The sequence below is a fragment of the Phyllostomus hastatus genome, unplaced genomic scaffold (genome assembly GCF_019186645.2).
Source record: "Phyllostomus hastatus isolate PE091 unplaced genomic scaffold, TTU_PhHast_1.1 phas_scaffold_1674, whole genome shotgun sequence".
In the NCBI taxonomy this organism is placed as follows: Eukaryota; Metazoa; Chordata; class Mammalia; order Chiroptera; family Phyllostomidae; genus Phyllostomus; species Phyllostomus hastatus.
This window is the reverse complement of record NW_025334011.1, coordinates 4,446,363-4,471,524: the sequence shown is the minus strand read 5'-3', so window position 1 is coordinate 4,471,524 and position 25,162 is coordinate 4,446,363. Positions and strand designations below refer to the sequence as shown.

Sequence of the window (25,162 nt, the reverse complement as noted above, 5' to 3'; positions counted from 1 at the left end):
TCCTCCTTCTCCTCCAGCGCTTCAACCAGCGCTGGCCTTTGCCGCTAGGTCCTAATTGTGGCCACCCAGCCCTAGCCATGCAAACTGTGGGCCTGGGGGCGCGCCCGGCACTGGCGCTGCTGCTGCTGCTGCTGCTGCTACTTTTGGCCGGAGGCGGGGTGTCTGCTGCCTCCGTGCCCCGAGATCCGCCACTCTTCAACGTGAGCCTGGACGTGGCCCCCGAGCTGCGCTGGCTACCGGTGCTGCAGCACTTCGACCTGGACTTCCTGCGCGCCACGATGGCGCACATCCTCGGGTGAGTGCAGGCCCGGGTCAGCCGGGACAGTCTGCCCGGGTCCGAGTGCAGGAAAGCCCAGACGCACGCAGCTCACCGTGCTTGAACTGAGACTCATCACGCCTTCCCTCCCTGTGCTATAGCCTTGCCCTCCGCCCCACCCCCCTCATCCTGGCCTCTAGAGTGCCTCGGGAGTGCCTCGGGAGTGTGGAGGGTTTGGCGGGGACCAGAACTGGTATTTGCTGCTGCTCTAGGCAGCGTCAAGGTTGGGGATGATCCGGAGTGGCTGGTTTGGCTTTCAGGTTCCGTGTCAACCAGTGGCACGCCCGTCCTCGAGACATTCCAGATCAGGGTGGCGCGTAAGATGTTGCCCCAGCCGCTCAGCTACTGAGTAGGGGACGCAGCCCACGTCCTCCTTGTGGGCCTTGTGCGCACTCCAAGTGCACACCTTTGGGGACTATGCACTCTCACTCTTTCTACTTCTGTGAAAGTTTTCTTTTTCTCTCCTGGAGGCTGGGGATCCGGTGGTGCGGGACCTGAGTTGTCAGCTTTCTGGGGAGGAAGGCACCGAGCACTCACCGCTAAGGATGAGAGCCTTAGATACTCCCAACCCCCCAGACACACGCACTCCCACGCCTCCAACATCTGAACTCAAACTCCCTCGTGACTTTTCGTTTCTAGGGATACGGTCCCCAAGTGGGTCCATGCAATAATGCAAAAGGCAGTCAAGGAACTGGAAGGCTCCCTGCCCCAGCCCTACACCGATGAGATCCGCGGCATGTGTGACGTCCTGAACTTCAGTTTGGCAGACTGTCTCCTCATTAACCTGGCCTACGAGTTCACCGCGTAAGTGAGTGCCCCACGCGGCGTGATTAACGTGGGCTTGCCAGGACCACCTGCCACATCTGAGTGGGAGCAGACATGTTTTCAGTGTGATGAAAACAGCGGAGACCGGGCTGCCCAGAAACCCTCCAGCACTTCCTCTTTGCCTCTCTGCGTAAATCTAAGCAGCAGATGCACGGGCTTCAGGCAGCTTCTCTGACCTCATCCCTGAACTTTTCCTCTACCCAAAGCCCCCTTTCCTCCCTCCACTACTCCAGGTAGCATCCCACTTTTGAAACTCTGCTCAACCTGTACTTTCCAGGAAGGTTTTGGAACTAACGCTCCTCTCATCTGGACTCCGTAGCTAAACCAGTGACCCTCTAGCCTTATAATGCAGTGGGTCGTCCTAGCACTGATTGGTTCCCTGCATTCCTTCCCCCATGTTTGTCATGCCTAGTGATCCTGACTCCTCTGTTCCCACAGTCTATTCCCTCCAGGGCTGGGGTCACAGGGAGCATGGTTCTGGCGAATATGACCAGCCAACATCTGGTACGCTGAGTGGGCATGAGTAAAACGTGGCACACAAACGTGGAAGCAACGCGGAGTACAGGCCAATCCTAGGCAAAGTGCAGGGGGACCCTGAAGTCTCCATTGACGCATTAACAGGTCCTGGCATTAAGAGATTTGACTAGGTTTCTGCCTTCAGGATTGAACTGTTTTGCAACCAGATCAGTCTCATCTAGTAACATCTTGCAGATACTTAATGGCTTCTGGCTGCCAAAAGATGATGGAAAAAGTTCTTGAGATAAGGAAACTTTACTAACCCCCTCCTCCGGCATCTTCCTGAAACAACTGGACAGAGTAGGTTCAGATGCACTGTGACTGCCTTTTTTTTTTTTTAGGAAAGTGTTTTTGAGACACAGGGTACAAACTTGTTAAATTAAAGTGCTTTTCAATTGAACTAAGTTAATTTTGCCATGCTTCATCCCCTACCCCCATCTTTTCCCTATTCTGACATGTGGCTTTTCTCAACAGAAAAAAAAAATCAATTTTCATGTTCACTTTCACCTTCTTTTGTTGGAGTCACTGATTGAAAAAGTTCTAGTTAGAACATTCTAAATTTGGAATGTGATTTTAAGGTATATATTGAATTGCCTGACAATACAAAACATAGACTCCACTAGCATCAACAAAGGATATGTTTCATTTTCATTTCTGATGTAAGGCTTGTTGAATCAGGGTAAGACTAGCCGCCCTATATTGAGCCTGCTGGGTGCCAGGCCCTGGAGATGGCATTACCAGTAGTGATGTGGGAACCAGGCCTCAGGGGAACGACTTGCTGAAAGTCGGGCGCATGGTGAGTGGTTGGAGCTGCTGCTGAAGGCGCGCGTGTCCCATGTGCTGCAGTGCCTGTCCCAAAGTGGAGCCCGGCTCCCCTTGTCCCCTGTGCTTGTGGGCGACCTCATGCAAAAACATTTGGACCTGACATGGAAGTACCGTGGTCTTGCCAGTTTTGAAAAATCATCTTTGAGAGAGATTCCTCACACTTCACTTTAGCCACTTCCAGTGTTTTGTCAGTCCCCTCCTCGACATAAACTCTTTGAAGTTAAAATCAGAAACCTTGAAAAAAATTAAAGCCTGACCAAGCTTCCTTCTTTAAGCAAACAAAAAAAATTAAGTAACATTTATTTTCTCCTAATTATAAAGGTATTATATAATCATTCTAGGAAATTAGTAAATATGGAAAAGTGAAAGTAACCACATCCTATTACTCAGAAATGACCATCATTTCTTCAAGGTGTTTCCTCTCAGGTTGGTGTGGATACACATCTCCTCCCTCCCCCCATGACTGGATGTGCCGTATGCAAACATTTTTTCCCATAAATCTTCAGAGAATACAAACCTCTTCCTCTTTTCCTCAAACTACTTCTCTCTGGCTGAGGCTTTTAAATGGATCCTTTTCTCTAAAGGGACAGGAAAAGTGCCAAGCCCCTAAAAGCTGACCACTCTACTTGCTTTTAGAAATTCATAGAACGGAGAGGTGATCTCGAGCAAGCTTTGAACGATGTGTTGACAGACCACCCTCTGCCACACAGAGGAGTAAGCAAAGCTCAGTTCTGGCCGAGCTCGGAATGGGTCAACTTCAGATTTCGATTTAGATTGAAATTCCCCTTCAGTGTGTTTTCAATGCTGTGTGTGCCACGGGCACAGGTCTAGTGACACTAAACACTGATGAGCTGTGTCCAGTCGTATTTTCATCTTGAATTGTGAATACATAGTCTTATACAAGAATGATATAACTTATGTGTCCATTGTAAGGAATGACAATTGTGTTTTACTCTAAGGTCTTATCTTAAAAATGAAAAACTCATTTTCCTTTTTCTTATTTTTCTCATTCATTCCTGTTGGACCTTCCCCTTTTCTCAGATTCTGCACCAGTATTGTGGCTCAAGACTCCAAAGGCCACATTTACCATGGCCGGAACCTGGATTATCCATTCGGGGACTTCTTACGCAAGATGACTGTGGATGTGCAGTTCTTAAAAAATGGGCAGGTACTGTCTGTATAGCGTAGGGTTCCAAAATCTGAGTCTTACTAACCCAAGTTAGCAATCATTAGGATGGCCTACTTCTCAATATGTTATTGGTTTAAGATACAAAAACATCAAACTCCTGGAAAAACAAATCAGAAGAGAGGTTTACATCAATTATGCTTATAGAAAGAAGCGTCATCTATTATTATTATTAAGCACCTAGTTAGAGAGGTCCGTCCATATTCCTTAGGGAAATTTCTATGAGGGTGTGATCTGTTGTTCACTTATGATGCCTAGTCAGCTCTTTCCTCTGCTTTCCCATGTTCAGGCTGCTCCTGGAATAGGGGCAGGGAGTGGGGGGCTGTATGGTGTAATGGCTAGAAATACCCAACTTCAGGGTCTCACAGTCCTGGCTTTGAATTCTGCTTCTATCAGTTCCTTTGTGAACCTGGGAAATCACTTAAACCCATTTTGCAGACTACAGCTCAGAAAGGTTATTAATTACATTATGGAGATAATTATAAAGGTTAAGTGAAGTAAAATCTATGCAAAGCATGTGGTAGATGCTTGATAAATGTGGCCAAATAACAAATGGTCCTTTTACAAGTATGATTGACCCCACCACACTCTTATGTATGATCTTTAAGAAATTATACCGAAATGATTTATTGTCACCATAGTAAGGACTAGTAACACCAAACTAACACTGGTGAGCTGTATCTGGTTGTGTTACTTATTTAAACGTATAATCTAATATGCACTATTGTCACGTTTCTGTGTAAACTTTTAGGGAGACAGCACTGAGTTCACTGAGCAGACATAGCATGCTATTGCTGTGAAGCAGAGTGGAGTATTCCAAAGCCAGATTTTGGCTTTGGGAGGCATTATTTAAGGACAAGGACTTAAGGATATTCCGTTTATCCTTTAAACAATTTTTTTTTAAATTTAAGATTTTATTTATTTATTTTTAGAGAGAGGGGAATGTAGAGAGAAAGAGAGGGAGAGAAACTGAGAAACATCCATCAGTTGCCTCTCACACACCACCCACAACCAGGGAGCTGGTCCATAACCCAGGCATGTGCCCTGACTGAGAATCAAACTGGCAACCTTTTGGTTTGCCAGAGGACACCCAGCCCACTGAGCCATACCAGGCAGGGCTTGTTTATTCTTTGCATGTAGAGGTTGAGTCACAAATATGAAAAACTCAGTTAGGGACTTCTGGCCAAGATGGAGGCATAGGTAGATATACTTTGCCTCCTCACACAACCAAAAGAAGGACAACAACAAATTTAAAAACAAAAAATAACCAAAACTGCCAGAAAATCAAGCTGTATGGAAGTCCAACAACCAAGGAGTTAAAGAAGAAATACTCATTCAGAATGGTAGAAGGGGTGGAGATGGGTAGCCAGGGCAGAGAGGATGCATGAGGCAAAGCTGCTAGAGGACCAAGTGGTCCCACATTTGTGTGAGGTTAAACCAGCAGGAACAAGTGGGGAGGAAGACATACATGCAACCCAGGGTTCCAGCAGGGGAAATAAAGCCTCAAAACCTCTGGCCTTAAAAATCTGTGGGTGTTGCAGCAGTGGGAGAAGCTCCTAGCCTCACAGTAGAGTTCATTGGAGAGACCCATGAGTTCCTAGAACATACACAAACCCACCCACATGAGAATCAGCACCAGAGGGGCCCAGTTTGCTTGTGGGTAGTGGGGGAAGTGACTGAAAGCTGGCTGAGAGCAAGCAAGTGGCATTGTTCTCTCTTACACCACTCTGAGAGGGAACACATACTGTGCCAGAATGAGGCAATGTGAGTTGCCCCACCCTGGGAATACCTAAGGCCACTTACAAAGTAACAGACACTCCAAGACAAAAGAAAGTGGCCCAAATGAAAGAACAGATCAAAGCTCCAAAAATAGAACTAAGCTATGAAGAAATAGCCAGCCTATCAGATGCAGAGTTTGAAACACTGATAAATGGGATGCTCACAGAAATGGTTGAATATGGTCACAAAATAGGAAAAGTGAAGGTTATGAAAAGTGAAATAAAGGAAAATTTACAGGAAACCAACAGTGGCAGGAAGGTAACCAGGTCTCAAATCAATGATTTGGACCAGAAGGAAGAAATAAACATTCAACTAGGACAGTGAAGAAACAAGAATTCAAAAAAATGAGGAGAGGCTTAGGAACCTCCAGGACAATTTTAAATGTTCCAACATCCAAATCATAGCAATGCCAGCAGGAAAAGAGGAAGAGCGAGAAATTGAAAACTTATTTGAAAAAATAATGGAGGACTTCCCCAATCAAGCAAAGAAAATAGACTTCTAGGAAGTCCAGGAAGCTCAGAGTCCCAAAGAAGCTGGACCCAAGGAAGCATACAGCAAGGCACATATAATTACATTATCCAAGATTAAAGATGAGAGAATCTTAAAAGCAGCAAGAGAAAAGGAGACAGTTACCTACAAAGGAGTTCCCATAAGACTGTCAGCTGATTTCTCAAAAGAAACCTTACAAGGAAGAAGGGGCAGGAAAGGAGTATTACAAGTGATGAAAGGCAAGGACCTACATCTAAGATTACTCTATTCAGCTATCATTTAGAATGGAAGGGCAGATAAAGTGCTTCCCAGATAAGGTCAAGGTAAAGGAGTTCATCATCACTAAGCCCTTATTATATGAAATGTTAAAGGGACTTATCTAAGAAAAAGAAGATTAAAACTATGAACAGTAAAATGATAACAAACTCACAACTATCAACAACTGAACCTAAAAAACAAAAACAAAAAGAAACTAAGCAAACAACTAGAACAGGAACAGAATCACACAAATGGAGATCACATGGAGGGCTGTCAGCAGAGGGGGCTCTGGGAGAATGGGGGGAAAGGTACAGGGAATAAGAAGCATAAAATGGTAGGTACAAAATAGACAGGGGGAGGTTAAGAATAGTATAGGAAATGCAGAAGCCAAAGAACTTACACATATGACCCATGGACTTGAACTAAGGTGGGGGGATGGTGGTGGGAGGGGGTTACAGAGTAGAGCAGAATAAAGGAAAAAAAATGGGACAACTGTAATAGCATAATCAATAAAATATACTTTTAAATAAGAAAAGAAAATCAATACACATAAAAATAAAACATCATTTACTAAATACTCATTTGGTCGTCTGCTTTTACAACCAAAAAACTTTTTTTCATTAAACATTCAAATAACAGTTATGGCTGGCGTAGGTCAGTGGATTGAGTGTCGGCCTTCAAACCAAAGGGTCGCTGGCTTGATTCGCAGTCAAGGCACATGCCTGGGTTGTGTGCCAGGTCCCCAGTAGAGGGCACGCAAGAGGCAACCATACATTATTGCTTCTCTCCCTTCCTTCCCCTCTATCTAAAAATAAATTTAAAAATCTTTTTTTAAAAAAGTTCAAACAACACAGGTTTTCCCACATACTGCTACTTCTAGGATGGAGCTTTTTAACCTTCTTTGTGTGGGAACCCCTCTGGTGAAGCCTGTTGATCCCTTCTCAGAATGAGGGTTTAGAATACAATATAAAATACATGGGATTACAAAAAACATTACGTTGAAATACAGCCATTTCAATATTATATTTTTTCTTAACACATTAAATAGTAAAATTTGGCAGTGGCTCTGATGGTTACCATAATTTCAGGATGGTGATACGTGTGAATGGTATTTCAAGATGATGTATGTGGAGCATAGCAAAATAGACACGATACCATTACGTACGTGGAAATATCTGCCATTCCTGCTGGTGACAGAATAACAGACATTGCTATGATGACGTGGTTTGTTGCAAGTGTTTCTTACAGAACAAGAGAAATTTCAGTTAGAGGTCAGTGCAAATACAGATGTGCCCTTTGTTTCCTATCCAAGGTCATAGGTCTGAATTCTATCCAAGGTTAAACCTCCTAGAAGGCTATTTCGGGGTTTTTATTCTATTGTGTTGGAACCTTAGAAGAAAAAAATCCATGAAATGGTGGAGCAAAATAAGGCAATTTCAAAGTATATTTGGTTGGAATGGTTAAAATGATACCTTATTTCTTGATTTCAGATTGCATTCACAGGAACGACTTTCATCGGCTACGTGGGATTATGGACTGGTCAGAGTCCACGCAAGTTCACAATTTCTGGCGACGAACGAGGTAATCAAAATGAACTCCCAAGCATTTTTAGCTACTTCCTTGTTCAGCTTTATCCAAGTACTTCACTCACTCACCCAACAGAACACATAGAAGAACACCTACTAGAGTTGGTCGCAGGGACTTGCATTCTAGCGGGGTTGGTTGGGCAGTGTGCATGTAAGCAAGGAAGATGACTTCAGGTAGTTATAGGCGCTACCAAGAATATAAAACAGGACAATGCGGTGGAGTGAAGAGGTGAGGGGCAGGGTGGTTACTACAGTGGGAGGGTCTGGGAAGGTCTGATTCAGGTGATCCTGGAGCCAGGTTTGCAGAGGCTGCATGGAGGGCATCCTGATGGACCCCAGTGGTGCGGCTACAGCATGGAGTAAGGAGAGAGTGAGGTGAAAGGTGGAGAGGAAGGTGAGGCCATGGTGAGTCTCACGGGGAGGAGTTTGGGTTAAGCCTGTTGGAAGCTCCTAAGGATTTTAGGCCAGGGGGTGAACAGATCTGATTTATATTTTTAGCTATCACTTTGGCTGCTCTGTAGAGACTGAATTTTGTTGGCTTAAGATGGAAGCAGAAGACCGTTATGAAGCTATTGCAGCAATCTAGAGGCTGTACGATGGCTTTCCACGGGCAACATCTGTAAAGCACTTTACAGCTTACTGTGTCCCTTCTCACAAGCTTCCTCATTAGAGACTCACAACAGCCCTGTCACATAGGCAGGGCTGATAATATTAATCCCATTCATTATGCAGAGGAGGAAAGTGAGGCTATGAGAAGAAATGACAGCTAGTGGGTGGGGGAGGTAGTTCTGAAATTGATATCACAAGTCCCGGCCCACACCTGTGTTTGTCATACAGCCCCACTGCCATTCTCCGAATCTCAGGGGACGTCATCTAGTTCCACAATACGTGGGCAACCCAGATACAGACAAGCACTTGTCTCTGACCTCAGGAACTTGCAGCCGAGTAAAAGAGAAGTTCACAAGGAACCTCTTAAAATGTAGTGTTGGTCATTGATGAACCCAATTGACTTCCTGTTTTTGTTTCCTTTGGTTAGGTTTATTCTTATCTTTTGACTTAAATAAGGCTTTACCAGGAAGATACTGGTTGAGTATATAGGAGTTAGTTCTTTATTCTAATGTACTCCTTCACCATTTTCTCAAATGTCAGCTATGAGTGAGACTGGTTCTCAAATGGCACTCCAACCACAGCATGACAGTTATTAATATTTTACACAGGATGTCTGTAAAAACATGTATATTTAGTAAAAAGATTGGCTTTGTTTCTGTCATTTTATAATTTAAATTGTTTAACAACCTGATTAGTAGGACCTAAGGTATGAGCAGTTTTAAAATAATGGAGCTATTTTGTAATATACACATTTAATTAAACACTGTCAAACTGCTTTGTTAAAACTTTTTAAAGCCTTATTTGAATGAAAACTCTATTTTCATCTGCTAAGACTGAGTTGAAATGCCTGAGGAATAAGGGAGCATCTCTGGGTTGAGGGCGATAAGATGTTTTCTTCAGTTTCTGGGCGTGATGGAGAGAGCCCGCGGGGCCTCTGCCGCCCTGGGAAAGGGAGCCCTAACCACCCACCCGGCCACTGAGACCTCAGACTCCACAGCCAGCCTGCTTCGGTTTACACCTTGGTGCTGTCCCCTGCTGGCTGGGTGACCATGACCAAGGTGCTTACCCAGTCTATACCTCAGTTTCCTTATCTGGAAAGCAGGGGTGATCATTGCTGGTGTGAGGGAGAAAGGAGTTCTCGTACTTGAAGAACTCAGCGCGGGGCCTGGTGTGGAGGAAGGGCCATAGAAGCATCTCCAGGCCTGACCTCCTCTGCACCCAGGTTGGAGGACCCAACCACTGTCTCAGCGTCTCCGCTCTGGTGTCTACTAAGTCTCAGACCTGGCGTGCTTCAACAGACCTCTTGCTTTTTTCTTTCCTTCTTTTCTTGCCTCTGCCCAAATCTGTTCCTCTCTCGGTTTTCCATGCCTTAGGAAATGGCACTTCTAATCAACCAATTCTACCAGGAGAATTCTTTGACCCTTCACTCCTCAAATCTTATCAGTTCCGCCACCAAAACTAGACTGTCCCTGCCCGTTCTGTCTGCCTTCACTGCTAGGCTCGCTGCCATCACACCTGCACTGCTGCCGTCCCTGGTCCTCTGGTCGCCCTGCTTCTCACCCTTCTATAATTCTTTCCTCATCTAGCAGCTAGCACGATCAGGCCGTTCCTCTGTTCAAATCCTGCAGTGACTTTCCTTTACACTTATAACCAGTCTGAAGTCCTGACTCTGACCTCAGAACTCTGTACCTCATTTTATGCCCATCTCCTTCTCCTTCCCTCCCTCTACCTGCCCCCATCAGCATTCATTCTTCCCCTGACATCTGTCAGCCTTGCTCCTGCCTTAGCTCCCGACACCCACACCCCCTGGAATGCTCACCCTAGCTTAGATGTTCACAATGCAGACAGGCTGTCCTTACATTCTTCTTGAAAGAAATCTTCCCTTGTCACTCATGATTGCATTATCCTGTCTTATTTTCTTTGTTCGAGTTACTCACATCTTGTTTGTTTAATGGTTTGGTCACCTGAGCACAAAGTCAAGAGTCTTTTGTAGAAATAAATGTCAAAAACTTATTCAAAGGTGCAAACCAGATACACAAATAGACACCATCCAGGGTGTTCCAAAGAAGAAAGAGTTTTTATAGTAAAGAGTACATTCTTGAGAAGAATGACTCAAGCATTCTTAGCCTCTGCATTGGTCGGAGATGGCAGTCTTCCAAGTGTCAGGGTTCTGGATGATGGATGTCCAGCTGTCCAGACCTGTGGACATTCCTTTTGAAGTTCTCCACAGAGTCATCTGTAGGATATATCTACATCCCATATCTATGTCTGTCTGTCTGTCTATCTACCTACCTACCCACCCACCCCGGCATTGATACACTGCTAAAAAGATTAAATGTTTAAGCTCCCTGGCTAGTTAAAGCAGGAATAGAATTGTTTCTTTATGCCTCAGCCTCCTTGGTTTTAGTAATTTAGCAATTTTATTGTTTCATTCTTTGCTCAGTACACTACATTCTCCTGTTTACTGTTGAATGGAAAGGTCTGGACCAACTCAGGGTATGGCACTGTTTCATGAAAAGGACGTGTAAGTAAAGTGGCCCCCAAGTGCCAAAGGAGCTAAGAGGCCAGAGAAAGAAACAGGCAAGTCCAGCTTGTTAGTTTAAAGAGTTTTAACTGGGAACTTACAGAAATGCTCTCCTGGGTGGCAGAAGAAAGGCTGGCTCATCCTCCAGACCACCTGTTTTATACACTCTAAGAAATGGATCTACATACTCCAAAAGAATGTGGGGCTGATTGAAGGAAAGAAAGGGATCAGACAGTAGGCACTGTGGTGCCAGGGTGAGTTAACAGATAGATAACACCCAGGGCACTTGCCCTTGGGCACTCTGCCCCTGAGGAGGGACTAAATGGTGGAGGAAGGTTAACAGCAGTCCACCAATAGCCTGGAGCCTCTGTGCACATTCCAGAGTTCCACCAGGGAGAAGGGGAGGGGGGTCAAGGGTTCTGGTGGATTCGTTTCAGATGCAGTCAGCTTTTCAAGATGGAGTCAGCTCTATCTGAACAACCACATAGTAGGTGTTCAATGTTCATTTCTTGAATGAAAATTATTCTTTCAAAATAAACCCCCTACAGAAATTTTTAAAGATGTTACAAAGTAATTTTGGGAAATGATGGTGAATTTGTATTTAAAAAAAAAAATGTGAGCCTGAATCAAACTTAAAAGTTCTGAAAAATATGTATTCTCTACAGTCTTCATAATACATACTGAACCACTTCTCATGGTAACTCCATAACTTTACTTTGCCTGAGGTAGTTAATAGAGTGATTTCCTTTAACATAATTATCATTGTTCCAGCACCAGAAATTCTGTGCATAGATGTGATACACATGTACACACACACACACACACACACACACACACACAGAACACAGAATCTTTGGGGCCTAGAAACAATGCTTTTAGCTTCACCTTCGAAAACTGTACGTGTGTAAAATCACTCTTCATTCACCAACCTTTCTCCCCCATCAGCTTATGCTATGGGAAAGAAACAAGACTTAAGGAATTTTTTAAAGTGGCAGTGATTTGTGTATATATTTATTGTTCCTTCCACTCGGCAGATAAAGGCTGGTGGTGGGAGAATGTGATCGCTGCCTTTTTTCAGAGACACTCTCCAATCAGCTGGCTTATCCGCACCGTGAGTATATTGACTGTTGAGCCCACTGTGCCCTGACTTCATCTTCTAAACTGTGTTCCTGCTGTGATACTCTGTCATTTAACAATGTTGTTCTTAATGTAAGAAGCTCCTGAAAAGGATGAGCATCTAAAAGTTGGCTGAGGGCATATCAACCATTTGGATCATAAGTGTCAAAGATAAACAAAGCCGGACACTAGTTAAAGTGGTAAGGACAGATTGTAGTCAATAGGATAATACTACAATAGGGAAAAGGGTTCTGCGTGAACTGCACTCAACTTCGATTTATAGAGAGGTATCTGGGTGTTTGAAAGAGAGAAAGAGGGAGTAAGGAGGGGTGATGGTGGGCACGGCACAGTCAGAGAAGTGACAAACTACAAAAAGCTGAGAACGGAGGTTGCTCCTATAAAACGTGTCTGAGTTTGCTAACTCGTAGGCTCCTTCCCTCCAGCAGAGGCCAGGAAGTAGGGGCGGGATCCTCAGGTGCTGGCTGGAACAACATCACATTCTTTTGGCGCTGTCCAGGGAGGAAAGCTTTCATCTACTCTTCTAGACTCTTCTGGCTGATCTAACAATCAAATTGACATAAGACAGATGAGCAGGAGAAAAAAATTAAAGTTTAGTAACTTCTATACCTCCTGTATACATGCAAGACACCCAGGAAAACTGAGGAACTCTCACCAAGGTGGTGGAAGCCATTACCTTAAATACCACATTCAACTACAGACAAAAGGATATGTTGGGGGTGGGGACTCAGTTATGGCAGATAATCAGGAAAAGCACAGCAAACGAGTAAGATTTTTAACAGATTGGTAGTTACAAAATAGTCACGGGGATGTAAAGTACAGCATAGGAAAAGTAGTCAATAACATCGTAATAACTGTGTATGGTGCCAGGTGGGTACTAGAAATATCACAGGGAACGCTTTGTAAAGTATATGATTATCTATCACTATGCTGTACACCTGAAACTAATACAAAATAATATTGAATGTAAACTGTGATTGAAAAAAATTTAAAATAAAAAAGTGAGATTTTTATGCAGGGTTAAGCCCAAGCCTTCTCCACTGATAACAGTTTCTAGAGATTTAGATACCTTCATCCTCAGAGACATCTTCACAGATGGGGCATTCCCTTACCAATGGAAATGTCTCTCACAAAAGCGTAACTTCTACCTGGTTTTCAGAGCTTCTGCAACATCCGGTGTTTCTTGAAAATAACCAACTTAAAATAATCCTTATGCCAAAGAGACACATTTTGGGGTGGCAAATTCTACTTCCCTACAGCAGCCTTGAGTTTTCTCTGGCATTCATTCTAACCGGGAGCGGGGTCATTATAGGGGGATGGCCTTGAGCTGTTAGAAACTATGTTAGTGTTTGTTCTAGTCTTTTTGGGCCAAGATGAAGGCCTGGCCGAGAGGAGGGCTCAGAGGAGGCTGGCTAGCGTTTGGTCAAGGAGAAAATCTTTGTCATGGGCCAGACTTTTCCACAATAGCTGGTTGAGCTAAGAGATAATATTATGCTTTTCTACAGATACATAGTTGTGCCCCCTGCCTTAGACTCTCCATTAGCAAATGTTTGGCTTAGCAAAACAGATGCATTAGAAGGCAGCTCTACACACACACTTAGAGGAGCATCTGCTTCACAGGACCTGTTCGACAGCAGTGCTCCCGGCCATGTGTACATTGTCATCTACCACAGAGTGCTTGCCTTCAACAGCACATCTCTGCTGCAAGGATCTGGCTCTGCCTGGCTTGGCCTGTTCGGTCCTTCTCTGTGTTACTCTGAATGGTCTAGCCCCTCTGCAGTTGTGGTTCTCCTGAACTTTTTGCTTGGGTATCCCCTGAAGATGTTGACAGACTATGCGTCCACATATTCTTCAAATGACTTCCAAATTTTTTCATTGGAAGATTAAAAAGCTACAAAAACAATCCAGTGTATTATAAATGTCGATATTTAAAAATAAAACTATAATTTCAATCTATCCAGTGGAATTTGAACACCAAAATGATTTAAAATAATTTTACATATACTTTACATAAAATGAAATGCATAGATATTAAGAGTTTAGTTCATGTTTTGACAGTTGTACACACTCGTATAGCCATCCCTGTAACCACCAACAAGACAAGATTCAGAAAATGTCTAAATCCCTGGGAATTTCACTCGTGTCCTTTCTAATCAATGCCCACCCTCCTCTGACACAAAACCTTCCCCCAGGACACCACTCTTCGACTTCTTTCACTACAGAAAAGTTTTGCCTGTTCAAGAATTCCTATAAATGAAATCATAATATGTGAACTCTATTTCCTTCACTCAGCATAATGTTTTTCAGATTCATCTGTTTTGTGTCACTCGCTCATTCCTTTTATTATTGAAGAATACTCAATTCTACAAACATGCCAGTGTTTACACATGTTCTTGTTGGTAGACATTGGGTTGTTTCCATTTTGGGTTGTTGTGAATAACCTACTGTAGAAATTGTTGTAAGAATATTTTTAATTGTATTTTATTGATTATGCTATTACAGTTGTCCTGATATTTCCCCCTTTGCCCCCCTCCACCCAGCACCCCCACTCCCTCAGGCAATCCCCCACCATTGTTCATGTCCATGAATCATGTGTATAAGTTCTTTGGCTACTCCCTTTCCTACACTGTGCTTTACATCCCCATGGCTATTCTGTAGCTACCTCTTTATACTTCTTAGTCCCCTCACATCTTCACTCATTCTCATACACCCCCCGCCCATCTAGCAACCATCAAAGTACTCTCTGTATCCATTATTCTGTCTCTATTCTTCTTGTTTGCTTAGTTCTTTCTTTAGATTCAATTCTTGATGTGTATTTTTGCCATTTTACTGTTCATAGTGTTGATCTTCTTTTTAAATGGGTCCCTTTAACATTTCATATAACAATGGTTTGGTGATAATGAACTCCTTTAGTTTTTTCTTGTCTGGGAAGCTCTTCCTCTGCCCACCAATTCTAAATGATAGCTTTGCTGGGTAGAGCAATCTTGGTTGGAGATCCCTGGTTTTCATGACTTCAAATATTTCTTGCCAATCCCTTATAGCCTGCAAAGTTTCTTTTGAGAAATCAGCTGGCAATCTTATAAGAACACCCCTGTAGCTAACTAAGTGCTTTTCTCTTGCTGCTTTTAAGATTTTATGTTTATCTTTAGGCTTTGACATTTTAATTATTATGTGTCTTAGAATGGGCCTCTTTGCATCCATCTTGTGTGGGATTCTCTGTGCTTCCTGGAACTGAATACCTATTTCCTTCACCAGATTAGGGAAGTTTTCTTTCATTATTTTTTTCAAATAGATTTCCAATTTCTTCCTCTTTCTCTTCTCCTTCTGGTACCCCTATGATGCGAATGTTAGACCTCTTGAACTTGTCCCAGAGACTGCTTATACTGTCCTCATTTTGGGGGGTTCTTTTCTTCTTCCTATTCTGCTTGATTGTTTTTTTGCTTCCTTATGTCCCAAATCATTGATTTGATTCTCGGCTTTATCTACTCTACTGTTATTTCCCTGTAAATTGTTCTTTATTTCAATTAGTGTATCCTTCATTTCTGAGTTGATCTTTTTTATGTTGTTGAGATCCTCACAATGTTCCTTGAGCATTCTTATAACCAGTGTTTTGAACTCTGCATCTGATAGATTGCTTATCTCCATTTTGTTTAGCTCTTTTTCTGGAATTTTGATCTGTGCTTTCATTTGGGCTCTCTCTTTATCTCCTCATTTTAGCAGCCTCCCTGTGTTTGTCTCTATGTAGCCGCTTTGACTCCATGTCGTGGTAGTGTGGCCTAATGTAGTAGGTATCCTGTAGAGTCCAGTGGCACAGCCCCCACATCACCCAAGCTGGGTACTTGAGATGTACCCTTTGTGTGGGCTAAGTACACCCTCCTCTTGTGGTTGAGCCTTGGTTGCTATTGGCAAGTCAATAGGAGGGATTTACCCAGGCCAGTCAGCTGCAAGGATTGACTGTGACCACTTACCACCAACCTCCAACCTCTGTGGAGGATCAGCTATATAGGGGTGGAATGGTGGTGCTCCAATGTGGTCTCTAGCTATCCACTGGTTGCCCTGGCTCTGGGGTTTCCTGCGGGCCACAGTCAGTCCCCACCTGTGTTTTGTCCTGGGCTACCCTGCCTGAGCTATAAAGCAATATGAGATGGCTGCTGCCTGTGCTGATATTGGAGATTCCCAGGTGAAGCCAACCTGTCAATCTAGGCTGGCTGCTGGTAGTGCCAAGCCTGGGGCCCACTGAGGCCAGCTTTGTTTGTTTGAGAGGATTTAGGAAGTTGTGCAGCATGAGCCAAGACGAGTCATTCATATGGAAAAGCAGCTTGGGTGGGCTGGTAAGTCTGGTTGGGCTAAGTCTCTGGGGATCTCCAAGGCAGGTCAAACAGTGTTGATGGAGTCTCAGATATGGCACCAACTTGCTGGCTCTGTGGGGGGAAGGTTTAAAAAAGGAACAATAGCTTCTGCTTGCTTTGATACCAGACACTTCAGTTTCTCCTAGTATGTCACTGGTACCTTTCAAGTTGCTACCCCAGTGCTGGAGCTCAGAGGGAGTGAGTCTGAGTAGGTGAGTCCATATGGGGGTTCTTTAAGAGGAACTGCTTAGGCTCCAGAAGTTTTCTCCACCAACTTAATCCTTGCTGGTTTTCATGTGCTGAATTTTTATCCAGCACATGTGGGTGTGAGACTAGCCCATTCCACGTCTCCACTCCTCCTCCAGTCTGGATGGATGTGGTTTCTTTAATTCTGTAGTTGTCAGATTTCCATTCAGCTCTATTTCTGATGGTTCCGAGTGATGGTCGTCCTATATTTTATTTCATTTTGATGTGTTTGAGTGAAGAGGTGACATGTCTGCCTATGCTGCCGTCCTAACTGGAAGCTCGTACAAGTCTTTTTGTAAGCATATGTATGCATTTCACTTGGGTCCGTACTTAAGAATGAAATTGATGGGTCAAAGGTAGATGCATAATTAATTGAAGTATATAAATGAAAGCCATACAATTAATCTTTTTGAAGCCTACCCCACACTGATTTTAATATATTCACATGTATGATGATGCTAATGCAGGATTGTCTTTCTGCGCAGACCCTGAGTGAATCAGAAAACTTTGAAGCAGCTGTTCGCAAATTGGCCAAGACTCCCCTTATTGCTGATGTGTATTATATTGTCGGTGGCATGTCTCCCCGGGAAGGAGTGGTCATCACGAGGAAACGAAATGGCCCAGTGGACATCTGGCCTCTGGATCCTTTAAATGGAGCGTAAGTAGAATTAAAGGCTGTGGTCATTTTATATTAATAATCTTTTTTTAAATAGGTGAAACTGGAGGTGTTTTCTATTTTTATATATTTCTTCTTTAGTTATGACTCCGATGACCTTGATGAGATAAGATGATGTGCTCTGTTGTAGGTGGTTCCGAGTTGAGACAAATTATGACCACTGGAAGCCAGCACCTGAGAAGGATGACCGAAGGTAGGGCTCTGTCTGGTGTCCAGTGTTTTCTTGTGGGCAGCAGGGTGTGCCCCTCCTATTACAGGAACTGAAGAGGACTACAGGTGCTGTCCCCTCCCTGAAAATACACCTGGGGCCCCTTGCCAGTGCTGGATTGGGCTGGGAGAGTATAGAGGGTGCTGCAGGACATGGGAGTGCCTCTTGGCTGTTGCTTGGGCTTTGGGAGCGTAAGGTTGTCCCTGGCCTTGAGGTCAGAAGCCCTAGATTCCACCACCAGCTCTGTTAATGGCTCACTAGATGGCCTTTGGGCCTGTGTTCGCCCATCTGTAAAAGGAGAAGATAGAGCAAGATTCATGGTTTTCTATGTAAGACTTTTTTTTTTGGAAGGAAAACACTTTCACACTTAAGTAAATAAGTAAACCAGTTGGGGACTTTCATTGTGGCTTCCAATTTTGAAACTTCTGTAATTTTAAGTCAGTGTGTCCCCAAAGAGCAGGTATTTCTCCGTGGCTTTACTGCTCCCCCACCCCGGGGTTTGCCCGCAGCTCTGCAGTTCTGCAGCGTTTCCAGCAGCCCGGCTTCCTTGAGCAGATGGGGGGCTCATGGGCCGACTGTTGAAGTCATTCCACCCCGGGGGCCTGGGGCTAGGGAGGAAACCTGCTTGGGGGCCAGACCTGTTTTGGGGAAGGGAGATCATGAGACTAGGCCTCACGCTGAGACCCCCAAAATAAGAAATGGTGGGATTGAGGGTTTCCTGAAGTGCCGAGTGAACTTTGACCTCTGTCCTTACAGAACACCAGCCATCAAAGCCCTTAATGCTACAGGCCCCGCAAACCTCACCCTGGAGGCCCTCTTCCAGGTAACTTGTACTGGGATGTCCGGTTTTTGCTCAGAATGTTTGATGTCTGTTACAAGTGATTTCAGAAATATTCTCTTCTGGAATCAAGTAAAGGTCGTAGATGCAAATGCTAGAGTAAGAATTTTGCCTGGAAGAAAACATTACAAAAAGTGTCAGATGACATTTTCTGAACTTGTTTCTGTATAGGTTAAATTATCCATGTTCACCTATGGTTTTCTGCATGTTAGGAAAAGGTACAGATGTAATTAATTTGTGTTCATTGTTTCAAAGGAGAAAGGATTCAGAAGTCTGAAACTCTGTCACTCTGAGATAAAGTGTTAAGTGGTGTTATTCTTCCTATGGACATTCTACATGTATTTCTTCTCTGTCTTAATAGTTTTTATAATATGATTTTTTTCTATGCAGGTTTTGTCCGTGTTTCCGGTTTATAACAAGTAAGTGACATCTGTTCACCCCCGTTCACATGACAGCCCAGAAAGCGGACTCACGGGCTCTCTGGCTCGGCATGGGTGTGAGGGCTCCTGTGGAACCTGCTTTCTGGGGCTGTGGGGACAGCAGTGAGCACAGCAAAGCCTCCGCTGTCTCGGGACTAGCGTTCTACTGACTGGGAGGGGCAGAAAAACAAACATACCATAAGACAGGTGGGAAGTCCATGAAGAAAAACAAAGGTAAAGAAAAACCAATAGATGTTTTCATCCTATGTTAGTTTGGTAGCTTGCACAGTTGGGAGCTTCTTAATTTCTCTCTTAAAACTAAACTGTAGGCAGCTTTGGCTTCCCTTTGTCTTCCTGGGGAGGTTCTGCTACCCCATGCTCATTCCACACATGTTTAGTGTCTCAGTTCTTATGCCCTTGATAATCGACAGCCTGGGGTTTTACCCACTTACTTTTCTGAAGAGAACCACTGGGCTGTCGCTACCATGGCGACAAGAATCTTCGTTAAACCTGAGAGGCAGCCAGCACCAAACTTGTACAGGAACCTGTGAAGGCCCACTGTCGCCATCACAGCAGGGCTGTGGAGCCCACCAGCCAGCTTCTCATTGTCCCCCTCCAGGTGGTGCCTGATTGCCTTACACCGGAGACCTGCTCATTAGCAGTGCTGACACCTTTTGCTTATGTGGTGGGACTTAACTTACTAAAATAAAAGAAGAAGCAACTGCAAGTCAATACAGAGTTTTAGCTCCTTCCTATCAGTAAATTCCCAAAACCAGCCTTTCCTACTTACTCATCATTCTCACTTCTGCTTTCTCCAAGACAGGAATATCAAAATAGTATTCTTCAACCCTGGCTGGTGTGGCTCAGTTGGTCAGAGCTTTGTCCCATAGATAGAAAAGTTGCAGGTTTGATTCTCGGTCAGAGCACCTCCCCAGGTTGTGGGTTTGATCCTGGCTGCAGCATGTACAAGAAGGCAGCCCACTGGTGTTTCTCTCCTGTTTCTCTGTTTCTCTTTCTCTCTCTCTCCCTCTTTCTCTCTCTCCCTCACTCTCTCTCTCTCTCTCTTTTTCTCTCTCCTTTTCTCTCTCTCTCCCTCCCCCCTCCCTCCCTCTTCCTCCTTCTCCCTTCTTTCCTTCCTCTCTCTCTAAAAGCAATTTAAAAAATGTCCTCAGCTGAGGAATTTTTAAAAAAGTATTCTTCAAGAAATAGCCTAAAGCTGACAAAACCTGTAAAGTGATTTTTAGTTTCAAATACCCAATGGATTTTTTTTCTTTGAAACAATCCTCTTTTACACAAACACAAACTAGGAGTTTTCCTGATGGCTTCTAGAATAACTTTTGTGTATGTGTGCTTGAAGACTTATGTATAATGACTGTTCTAAAACTGGAGTTATTTTATTTTTACTTCATACGGTAATAGGAATATATCTTCAAAATACCTCTTTGAAAGTTTTTTTAAATAGCCTGATAAAAAATTAATGCTAAAAAGTTTATTTCATAAACAATATTATAATGGCCAAATACAGAGAAACAAAACTCCCTAGGCAGTCAGTATTTTACCAGTCTGCCAATGAGGTGTTTGAGGAGCAAGTTGCACCCCAGTGTTTGGTGGGGAGCAAAAGAGAAACAAAAGACCCCCTGATCTGTAGCATGTATTAGGTTCCATGGTGCACATACTCCTACCTGGCCTATTTCGAGCTTACGATTGGCTCATAAACATCCTGCGTGTTCAACAATGGCTCTCACCAGCCTGGAGGAGCCGGCCCCAAAGGCACCTTGACTGGACCCCTTCTGGTAGGGCACAATTTTGCTCTCTCAATATTCATGTGGAAAATAGGCATTAAAGGCCTGTTTTTATATTCTTACAGTTGTTAAAAAATTATGACTATGTCTTTTAAAATTAGTATTATAATAAAATACTTTTCTTTATTTTAATAAAGCATTTCCATGCTGTGTATAACCGCTATAATTTTTTTTATTCCTTACCTGAGGATATATTCTTTGATTTGAGAGAGAGAGAGAGAGAGAGAGACACAGAGAGAGAGAGAGAGAGAGAGAGACAGAGAGAGAAATATCCATCAGTTGCCTGTTTTATGCGTCCTGACCAGGGATCTAACCTGTGACCTTTCAGTTTACAGGATGATGCTCCAACCAACTGAGCCACACCAGCCAGAGTAATAACCCCTATAATTTTAAATAGCTGCATAGCCAATTGAATGTAGTATAATTGAGTTAAGCATTCTCCAATTTTTAGTTTTTTCTCTATGAAAGCTCTGAAATAAATATATCTGTGCAGTCCCCCCGCTTTTGGATATTTCCCTTGCCTGAATTTCTAGGCATGGGGTTGCTGAGTTAAAAAGGCTATGAATGTTTAAATGGTATCTGAAATGTTTTATTGAAGTGGAATTATTAGAAACTATAAACAGCCTACAGACTAACTTTTTTGTCTATTGTATATTTGAAAGCCCAAGATGAATTGCATTTAATGGATAATTACCACTGAGCCAGGATTAACACAGGTCCAGGACTCTCAGGCCCTTTGTGTTTGAGGTTAATAGAGATGAGTCTGAACAGAAGTTAGCTCTATCCTGCTCCCTTGTGCCGTGCTGCAAAATTACACTTACCTGCAATAGAACTCCATCTTCTGCTATGACCAAAAGAGAAAATTTTAAAACTGTGACCGAGAATAGAATTATGACTAAGGTAAATAAGCAGCCAAAATCTTATTCAGGGAACATCCACATGCTTGGACAAGCTCTGCAGGTGCTCATAGTGCTTTCTTCAACTGGGTGTACGATTCAGCTGTAGGGCCATTGAATCTGCCCGCTCCTGAGTAACCCAGCTCCAGTTCTTTGAACATGCATTCCAGCTGGTGCCCAGCACAAGCAATAGGTGAAGGGAGTGAAGGGAAGGGGTCCCTTGTGTGTGTGTGAACCTGGCTCATGTTCTTCAGGCCTCCTGCTTTGCAGAATGTTGAGTAAATGACATTGTACTTTCCATCCCCTGTCTCGATCCCTGAGCTTTAGAAATGCTGCTCTGGCCTTCCTCTGACCTTCCCTTGGTATGAGGATTCCTCTGGGTCAGGGGCATTTGCCCACCCGATCTGGCTTAAGTACCCAGGACCCTGAAATTCTCTGTCTAAACAGCACTAAGCCCTTGTGGCCCACTTCTGTGGGTGGTGTGCAGCCATTGTGGACAACCTGTGGGCCTGGCGGGTGGCCAAGGGATGTTTGCTGGGGGTCATGTGTGAAGCCTAAATGCAAAGGCATAGGTCCACGTATGTGCCCCCGTGCGGTAGGGCAGAGCGAGGGGTGAGTGAGGGCCAAGGCCTGCTCTTCCTCACTGCCACAGCATGGAACTCTGAGTGTGAGAAGTTTAAATTTGAACTTGGCCTTTCACAGTGTTGTCAAAACAGGAGGAAAGAACACCTTGAATGTGTGGTTGCTTGAATTTTAAATTTTAAATATTCTCATATATATGGGCCTCTATTTGTATTCTTGTCTTAGGTCGCAAGTGTTAGGGAAGGACTTGGTATTTTTTTTCTTCTTTGGGATATTAGGGAAATGATGCATATGTAAAAACTTCTCTTATTATTTTCAGCCTCACGGTTTATACTACAGTAATGAGTGCTGCCAGCCCAGAGAAGTACATGACACGGATCCGAAACCTGGATTAGAAGGAAGTGAGCAGAAGAGTGAATTCACCTGCTTTGAAAGGTTTGCTAAAGTTTATTTGAGAGGAGGGGGGAGGGGTGGGTGTGTGCTGGTATTTCTCACAGAAGGTGCTAACATACCTAACATGTATGCACATGTGATATTTTTGGACAGGCATCTGACATATGATTGTCATTTGTGTCAGATGAATGTCAATATGAGCTGTTTCTTTCGAATCGTCTGTATGGCGCCCAGGGCCCTTTGCTGCCTTATTAAAACCTGCTCTCAGGGCAAGGGGTTATCCCTTCACTTACCTGAGAGGAAAATGTCTGGTGAGACTCATGTGTCCCCAGAGTGACCGTGAGGTAGGCCCATCACCTTTGCAGCAAAAGACAGATACTGAGGGCAAAACAAAGAATTTGTTTTAGGCATCAGTGAGCTAATAGGTGAGAGGAAGGACTAGAGGAAAGAGCCAGAATCCTTTCTGCTGTCCCCGAAACCTTCTGGGCAGCCACCTACTAAGAGGACATCTTCCCCCTTTGCAAGGATCTTCTGGAGTTTGTAAACCTGGCTTGATAAATATAGTCATTCACATATCATGGGAATGTTAAAAATCAGTGTTTGGATTAAGTGCATTTATTTTTTTTTCTTCCCTTACAGGTGATTTTTTAAAAAATGGAATTCTTGAAGAACTGCACTTTAAAAACTAAAACAAATGGAAAGGATTGTATTATTTTATGGACAATGCAGGCTCCTTCCTCATTATACTTTTCAACCATGTGAACTGGGGAGCGGGAGGATCACTTTGGAGCTTGTTTTGGTAAAATGGGCAACAGGCGTCTGGCACTTGCTTCCCTTTAGGCGTTTATCCCGCCCCTCCCCCAGCTTTGTCTGTCCCGGCTTGAACGACCAACTCAAAGGTAATTGGTCTCAGTAGTCGAACCATATCCCAGCTTCTCACGAAAACATAGCTATGTTGTTATACCTAAGCTTATAAGGAAGTGAGTTCTTAGTTCATTATGAAGTGTTTCTGGAAGAATCTGAGAAAAAAAGATTCTACTCAAAGAAATGGAGAGCTCTCGTTGGAACACAGCCTGTTTGAATATTTGTTAGTCTGATCTTTGATCATGTAATTCCATGTGACGGGATTCTTATTTTTGATAACGTTTCTAACATGATGTACCTCCGTTTTCTAAATAGCTACTTCCTTACTTTTTGAAAGCAATATGCAACCAAATAATTTCTGATGGTCACTTATCACTAGTTAATAAAATGCTGAAAAAGATGTTGGTGAGGAAAATTAAAATTGCCAAGACACTTAGTGGTGTGTTCTTATATCCTAAACAGCTGTCCCGAGGAAGCAGGCCTTGTGGATGTTAAGTGTCAGGATTCAAAGGAGCATACAGCTGCTTTGTAGAATTTGACTTTTTTTCACATGTATATGAAAGAAACTTCTTTGGGGATGAAGTCAGAAAAGTCTAAGTGCCTGAGTGGTGGAGCTGATCAGATGGCCTTGTTTAGTGTACCAACAGAAGGAAGGAGACCCGCATGTGGAGAGGGCAGCGTTAGCTGGGCACAGGTCCCCTTGCCCCACCGCGCTGCAGGCCTCTCTGGTCGCCCAGAACGTTCTGCTGCTTCTTGGACAGTGTTGGGTTGACATTTAAATTTCCATCGTCCAGTGCCCTCTTTAAAATCAAATATCAAGAGTAATATAGTCATGCTGGACACAGCACACTGCCACTGACCAGAAGTTTCTACTCATTAGTCACATTTCATTCTTGCTTTCTTGAAAATATACCATGAGTTTTTAATGGAAATTTGGGGAATGCCCTAAGTTTAACAGGGTGAAGTGAAGTCCTTGAGAGCTTTGAAGCAGGACAGTCACTGAAGTCATCTAAACCTCTGGTTGCTTTTGAGATCTTTGTCCTTCATGCCATGTGGGATCACTGGGGTGAGCCTGGATGTAGATGTCCGGGTTTTTTTAGTCTCTCCAAATTTCAAATTTATTTCTTTCATTCAGTTTTGGAAAATGCTGGATTATCACCTAAGAATTAGTCTCCTACTTTCTCCTGTGTCTTCTCCTAAACTCTGAGTATATGACACCTTTTATACCCTCTATGTCTCTTAGCCCCTCTGGAATTTTGGGGGGCAGGAGAGTGAGAGAAGTGAATTTCTCTCTCAATGGTGGATTCTGGGTATCTATTTAAAGATCTTCCCACCCACCCTGTAAGTCAGAAATATTTCTTCAATGAACTTATTGATCTTTTTTAATATAAAGTATAATATTTTTATGTTAGATGGACTATTTGGTACTTTTTCAAACCTGCCAGGATCTTTTTTTTTTTAATAGCATCTTGTTTTTTGCTTTGGTATCTTTTGTTAAGCTTCTTGCCCCATTCTTATTTTATATTCTGCTTCTAAATTCCATCAAGTGCTCAGGTATCCCATTGTGCTGTTTGTTTTTGCTGACTCTCACCTATCGAGGCTTCCACAGTGTTTCATAATTTTGGATGGTGAATGTTTGTTTCTCTGGAAATCTTGAAGGCCTGAGTTGATGGTGTACCACCCAGAGAGGATGTGTGCTTGTTAATTTCTCAGCTTATTATTTCTTAGAACACTCAAGTAATATAGATTGAAGCCTTAATTTATATTGTACAAGGGCAGGCTTGAGGTTACAAACTCATAAAGAGCCCCGCCCCTTGCATAGGCTGAGATATTTTTTTAAAA

The 25,162-nt window shown here is 43.4% G+C and overlaps 1 protein-coding gene across 1 annotated transcript; it reads left to right on the top strand.

Moving 5' to 3' along the window:
* On the top strand, nucleotides 1–23,720 carry NAAA (N-acylethanolamine acid amidase). Its single transcript, XM_045858194.1, has 11 exons — nucleotides 1–295; nucleotides 956–1,120; nucleotides 3,524–3,650; nucleotides 7,685–7,775; nucleotides 11,948–12,024; nucleotides 17,128–17,300; nucleotides 17,449–17,511; nucleotides 18,283–18,349; nucleotides 18,755–18,783; nucleotides 22,383–22,498; nucleotides 23,096–23,720. Exons 1-10 carry the CDS (start codon nucleotides 78–80, stop codon nucleotides 22,456–22,458), a joined length of 1,086 nt encoding a protein of 361 aa, XP_045714150.1. The 5' UTR covers nucleotides 1–77; the 3' UTR covers nucleotides 22,459–22,498; nucleotides 23,096–23,720.
* Nucleotides 23,721–25,162: the final 1,442 nt, after the last annotated feature.